This window comes from Lycium barbarum, chromosome 1 (assembly GCF_019175385.1).
Source record: "Lycium barbarum isolate Lr01 chromosome 1, ASM1917538v2, whole genome shotgun sequence".
Taxonomy (NCBI): Eukaryota; Viridiplantae; Streptophyta; class Magnoliopsida; order Solanales; family Solanaceae; genus Lycium; species Lycium barbarum.
Window position 1 is genome coordinate 136,379,916 of NC_083337.1, and position 7,104 is coordinate 136,387,019.

A 7,104-nucleotide genomic window follows, 5' to 3' on the forward strand; every position below is an offset into this window, starting at 1 on the left:
TACACGAGGAAATAAATATGTCGGAGAATTAAATTTAAAGTGCATACGTCTATACATGAGAAGGGAATAAATATTAAGTACTATGACACATGTCTACATGGTATATAAAAATAGTTGGATAAAGTGTACAAATTATATAGCTCACGGTACAAGAATTTAATGTGGGTACAATTCGTGAAGCTGTTGGTACAAGCTTGGGGAGCCGTGTTCGTCCCCCCAAGCCGCTTATTATATATAGAAAAATAATATAGATAGAAATTTAAAAAGCCAAAAGTGAACAAGTAAAAGTGCATGGAGGAAATAAATTTGTATAGGAGAATTAAAATTAAACTGCATATGTCTATACATGAGAAAAGAATAAATATTCAGCTAGAACATGAAAAGTTAAAAGTCAACAAATAAAAGTGCACAGTGGAAATAAATATGTAGAAGAATTAAATTTAAAGTGCATACGTCTATGTATGAGAAGGGAAATAATATTAACCATTATGACATGTGTTTACGTGAGATATAAAAATAATTAAATAAAGCGTAAAAATTATATAGATCATGGTACAAGAATTTAATGCGGGTACCATGGGCTGCTGTGTTCGTCCCCTTACGGCGCTTCTATATAATAGAAATACTTTAACAAATAGCCCTAAAAATGACCTTCCCAATATTTCTGAAAATATCGTATAACTCAAAATATCCCAAATCGGACGGTGCGCATTCAATTAATCAATCTCACGTATTCCCTATAAAATCTAAAACCCTAAACCAACTTCCTCCTCTTTCCTCTCCCTGCTTATCTGCACCTAACTGCAGACACAAAGCAGGAGAGTATCCCCCAAAACCTACTTATACAAAACAAACAAAGCCACCACCAAATATTATCATGCCTGCACTTGTTCTAACTGATGATACAATGGCTTCCCCACTATCCAAAGACCTCAAGAAGAAACTAAAAAAGACCCCCACAGACACCCCTGATCTTGAAACTAAGAAAACCAAAGAAAAAAAGCCTAAAAAAATCAAGATTGATTCTGGGTCTGATTCAGATGAGGTAAAAAAGAGCAAAAAGAAAGACAAAAAGAGAAAAACAGCTTTGGACTTGAATGGTGATAATGATGACAAGACTAGTGAAACCAGCTCAGAGATATGTGAGCCAATAGAATTAAAGAAGAAGAATAAAAAGGCTAAACTGGATGAAGAAGTGGTTGTTGTTGAAGAGGAGAAGAAAGTGGTGGAGGATCCTAATGCTTTGTCTAATTTTAGGATTTCTAAGCCATTAAGAGAGGCTTTGAATGCTAAAGGAATACATGCACTTTTCCCTATTCAGGCTATGACTTTTAATGATATTCTTGATGGCGCTGATTTGGTTGGTCGTGCTCGTACTGGTCAGGTATAAAATTCACTTCTTTATTGTATCATCAATACGCATATTTACTTGCTGTGTAATCTTGATATTTAGTTATGTAGTATATATTGGCATGAGATTAGTTTAAATGGAGTAACGTGATTCATACAGCCGACCCCAAAAAAATGCTTAGTGCTTGTTTTAGAGTGTTAGAGTTAGCTTTTAGTAAAGCAATTGGTGCTTTTGGCACGAGATGAGTTTAAATGGACTAATGTGGTAGCTGAAACCAACTTGTATAGGACCAAGGCATAGTTTTTGTTGTTATGGTCTGTTTAGTTTCCGGTATATAGGCATAATGAATTTAGAGGGTATCCAATGTAAATACATTCATGAGAAAATGGGATCTTCATAATTATCCAGCTTGCAGCTTGGGAATATCTGTTTCCTGTTATTTTTGATCCTATAACTATCAGAACTAGTGATTTTTTTTTTACTGAGCTTGGTTGATGACCTATCACCATTACTTGCCATTTTAATAAGGTTTTGTTGACCACATCTGTTTCCAACCAACAAATACACATATTTCTTTACCATCATGATGATGTCTATTAGGAAGAGTACCTAAATTGCTTATAAGGGTTCTTTGGTCGACTTGTTTCAAAAAAGGGTTCTTTGGTCTACTTGTTGCTAGAGATGCAGAGGCTTCCCTTTAATGAGAAGCTTACTTCTGTATTGTGATAAGGGTTCTTTGGTTTCTTTATTGTCTGTATGCAAGCTACCCTTTTGAAGAGGAGTTTCTTTGTGAATTATGAGCTGCCTGTTGTTTCCTATTATAAATTATTCATTCATCAAGAATGAAGAATTTAAGTTTGTAAATTGAAATAGCTAATTATAGTCTTCATGTTATGAATGTTAAGAGTAAATTGATTTTCCTATTGCTTTTGCAGCTGCCAGAAATTTCACGTTTATGCTTCTGACTATTTTGGTTAACTAGATTGTAAAGCAGAAATATGACATAGACTTTAATTTGTGCTTCCTTACTTGCAGGGTAAAACGCTGGCCTTTGTTTTGCCCATATTGGAGTCCCTAACAAATGGTCCTACTAAAGCATTGCGAAAAACAGGATATGGGAAGGCTCCTAGTGTTCTGGTGCTTTTACCAACTAGGGAATTGGCACTTCAGGTATGCATTGTCAGCCTCCTCTAGGTCGCTGCTTCACTGACTGTAAACCAATGGGTCCCATTTGGGATAAGTACATTTTTGAGTGCTCAAAAAATAATAGCCAGCAAATGTATAGGTTTTGTACATTAAGCATAAATATACGTATAATGTACATATTGTATACATAAAATATACATAATAAGTGTATATGTTTTGTATATTTTGGCTAGCGCCCGTAATTGAAAAATGAAAAAGGCCCTTCTCATTTTCTCGCAAGTAGCATTTCGTTAATTTGTTAATTGCAGGTGTTCGCTGACTTTGAAGTTTATGGCCGGTCTCTCGGGCTCACTTCATGCTGTTTGTATGGAAATTCTCCCATGGGAGCACAAACGGCTCAACTAAAAAGAGGAGTTGATATTGTAGTGGGTACTCCTGGAAGAGTTAAGGTAGGACTTGCTGATTTACAAGTTGAATTTCATTCACTTGCATGGAGTGAAAATTAACTGTTTCTAAATTTTGCTGCAGGACCACATTGAAAGGGGAAATATTGATTTCAGTTCTTTAAAGTTCCGTGTTCTTGATGAAGTCGATGAAATGTTAAAAATTGGTTTTGTAGATGATGTCGAACTTATTTTAGGTATGCTACTGTTTGTTCTGGTTTCACCCCTCTATACCTGACCTATGCTGTTCCAGATGTTAGGATGAAATTCTTTGACAGCTGAAATTTGCCAGTGCATTACTGTTCTGTTGAACGACTTTCTATATTGTGGTTATTGACACTGTTATGCTTTTCTGTATGTTTTTATTCCTTTGTTATACAAAGGCAAGGTCGAAGATGCAAGCCTAGTTCAAACAGTTCTTTTCAGTGCCACTTTGCCAGTCTGGGTGAAGCATGTACGTTTTTAATTTTTTTTAAAATTCATAATACACATATCCAGTATTCCTATCCAGTACTGGGGAATATTTCATGCACTTCAGTTTAGAATCTTTTCTCTTACTGAAACATGTTTTTGGTGGCAGATTGCTTCTAAGTTTCTGAAACCTGAGAAGAAAACAGTTGACCTTGTTGGTAATGAGAAAATGAAGGCCAGTAACAGTGTGAGGCATATTGTTATTCCATGCTCTAGTTCTGCACGACCTCAGCTGATTCCTGATGTCATTCGGTGCTACAGCAGGTTGGTCGCTTCTCATTTTCCAGTGTCTTCTATTTAAAGCATAACAATGAACCTCTGAAATGATTGTAAATCTTTTGTTCCATGAAAAATTATTAGTGGCGGCCGCACTATTATTTTTACTGAGACAAGAGCGCTAGCTTCAGAGCTTGCTGGCATATTGCCTGGGGCAAGTGCTTTGCATGGGGAGATACAACAGAACCAGCGTGAGGTAGGATTTTTCTGAAATATATGCTTTATTTTAGTGCTCTCTTCACCTCCCTCCATCTGCTTTTGGGTTATTCCCTTCTGTTTAGAGGGAATTAACCACCTTACACTGTTGATTATACAAATATGAAAAATGCAGTATTTGTCATCAACTTTCCGGACTCAATTGTCTCCTTTTCATAGTAACAACCCTTAATCTGATTTTCACATGTTCTTAGGCTACACTTAAAGGATTCAGATCAGGCAAATTCATGACATTAGTGGCCACAAATGTGGCAGCCCGTGGATTGGATATTGACGATGTCCAGTTAATAATCCAGGTTTGTTACCCCATTCATGTTCCATGCTTGATTCTGAGACTTTATTGGTATTTGAGTGCTGAATGTGATAATATTCTGTTCAGTGCGAAGCCACTAGTGATGTTGAAGCATACATTCATCGATCTGGAAGGACAGGACGGGCAGGTGAGTTTCTGATGTTGGAATTGCTTTCATTAGCTTAGGGGGAGCATTTTTACCAGCTTGATTTTTCTCACATTCCAGGAAAGACTGGTGTTGCTGTAATGCTGTATGATCCAAGGAAGTCCAACATTTCTAGAATTGAAAGAGAATCTGGTGTCAAGTTTGAGCATTTATCTGCTCCTCAGCCAGCTGATGTTGCTAAAGCGGCTGGCAAAGAAGCTGCTGATATAATTGCTGACATTTCTGATAGTGTGATACCCGCATTTAAGGCTGCCGCAGAGGAGCTTCTGAATACCTCTGACCTATCACCAGCAGAATTGCTTGCGAAAGCTCTTGCCAAGGCTGCTGTATGTTTCTCTTGTCTTTATTTATATAATACTCTCTGCGAAGCAAAACTGTTGGCTAACTTGTGTCTTGCTTTCCAGGGCTATTCTGAGATCAAGACTCGGTCAATTCTTACTTCTATGGAGAACTGTGTTACTCTGCTACTTGAGTGTGGGAGACCCATCTTCTCACCTTCGTGAGTACTTAAATTTTAAATATATAATGTTTCTCCACTTACAATTAGTTTGTAGGTAGGAATTGTGCACTTCAATGCCTGAAATTGTGATTTATTGCTGAGTGTGATTAGATTATATCATTTTAGTCTAAGCATATCCACAAGAAAACTCAAAACACACATCTTTTTAACACACAAGCAAGGGTATAGGCTGGGGAACCGTGAATGTTCATACTTCCACATCAGTGTTTGTACGAATTTATATAAGAATAGCTACAAAATGAAGTTGATAAAGGGTTTTCACTAAATAAATTCATGAGCGAGGAAGTTTCTCATTGTCCACAATTGGAAGTAGTGAATTACTTTCGCTGTGCTAAGCAGACAGATCAAACCTCAATTCTGTCAATATGGATTTAGCTTATGGACCTAAATATGTTTCTTTTTTCACGAGACATATATGATGATGAAGTTCTGATTGCTATAGCAGAGCCTTATAAACTGTTGTCATATTCAGTCCAATGATTCTGATCTTTTTTACTGTAATATCATTGGCAGCTTTGTCTATAGTGTCTTGAGGAGGTTCCTGCCTGAGGAGAAGGTTGAATCAATCAATGGTCTTACTTTGACTGCTGATGGAAAGGGGGCAGTTTTTGATATATCTGCTGAGTACTTAGATGAATTTCTCGCAGGTACATTTATCCATTTTTCTATCAATGGACGTATCACATTATAATCACCCAACAGTTTTAATATAATTGCGTTAGGCTAATATCATTATATCCATCATTTTCTGTTTTTTGTTTATGTTTCTGTTTACGCGGTGTAGCTCTGCCTAGTTGCTACATTTGAGATTAAAGGGATAATTATATTTTTGGACCGCTCAAAAAAATAATAGCCAACAAATGTATAGGTTTTTGTATATTAAGTATAAATATATATATGATATACATATTGTATACGCAAGATATACATATAATATACATAATCAGTGTATAGGTTTTGTATATTTTGGCTAGCGTCTGATTAATTTCGGCTAACGGGCCAAAAATAAAAAAAAGCCCTGGGAATTGTAACTGTTGTAGTTTTTCTAACCTCTTCTCCTTTCTCTTTGTTTTTTCGATTCATTGGTTTTTTCAGGCCAAAAATCTGCACATGGGGTAAATATAGAGGTAGTGGAAGCCCTGCCTGCTTTGCAAGAGAGAGAGAAGCCAAGAGGAAGATTCGGAGGAGGTGGTGGCCGCGGTGGCGGCTTCTCTAACAGAAGAGGCGGAGGTGGCTTTTCTGGAGGAAGAGGCGGAAGAGGTGGTAACTTTGGTGGTCGCAGATGGTAAGGAATGCTCACACTATTTTTTTCGACAGCTGACAATACAAGAGTTTGTCCAGCTGCTCTCAAAATTTTGGTATAGCGAAGAAAATGTATCAGACCTTCACTAAGATTTCTTGCCATGTATTAATTAGTTTATATAGGTTTCTCCTCCCTCTCCACCCTTGCTTCATTCAGCTTTTCGCTAGTTGGCCTTTCTTGTAGGGAAGAGAGTTGTAGTATTCCGGTTTTATGATATTTTTGGTTGGACATTAAGTTATTGGATGACCATTTCCATTTTGCTTGTATTTGTTTTGGTATTTGGTTTTGTTACCTGCAGAAATCAGAGGCAATTCAAGTTTTTTAAAACGATAAGTTCAATTATGATGCGAAGAATTTAGATTTGTGTTTATATGCATGTCCAAACAGAAGGAATTCATGTGGACAACAAGAAATTATCACGTTTGATTCTACCACCTGTTAGCAAAAATTACCTGAATTAGTTTTATATCTAGTTGTCTAACAATTGAAATTATGGGGGTGGGCATAGTTCTGCCAAACTGGGAGGCATGAGAGAACTAAACTTATAAAGGTATAATGTTTGAATACCTGAACACGCAATAAAGTGTACCTAGATACTTTTGACTCAATTTTGAGAATTTTTTATGTGTTCTCAAGATAGGTCTTAGCCTTAATAAGCTGTAAATCTCATGCATGATATGATTGTTGTTGACGTGTATAACTAAATAACGAGACATCTTTTATGTGATTAATTTATTTACTTAATGTCTGTTTGTGAACACGCGCAAAAATTCTCCGTTTCAGAATGAGTAGAAAGTGCTTAATATGAACGCTTTGAGCCTGTTTGAATGGGCTTATATTGTGGCTTATTATAAGCATACGCCATATTTTAGGAATCCTACCTTATGTTTTTATGAAAAAATTACAAATATGTTTAAAAG

At 36.4% G+C, this 7,104-nt stretch overlaps 1 protein-coding gene across 1 annotated transcript; it reads left to right on the top strand.

Annotated features, from left to right (window-relative positions):
• Nucleotides 1-763: 763 nt before the first annotated feature.
• LOC132639004 (DEAD-box ATP-dependent RNA helicase 7-like) lies at nucleotides 764-6,450 on the top strand. The gene is made up of 13 exons (XM_060355608.1): nucleotides 764-1,384; nucleotides 2,387-2,521; nucleotides 2,806-2,946; nucleotides 3,026-3,137; nucleotides 3,324-3,394; nucleotides 3,521-3,675; nucleotides 3,772-3,883; nucleotides 4,098-4,199; nucleotides 4,283-4,343; nucleotides 4,422-4,687; nucleotides 4,766-4,860; nucleotides 5,395-5,528; nucleotides 5,977-6,450. The coding sequence occupies exons 1-13, from the start codon at nucleotides 878-880 to the stop codon at nucleotides 6,168-6,170; spliced, it is 2,085 nt and encodes a 694-aa protein (XP_060211591.1). The 5' UTR covers nucleotides 764-877; the 3' UTR covers nucleotides 6,171-6,450.
• The last annotated feature ends 654 nt before the right edge of the window (nucleotides 6,451-7,104 follow it).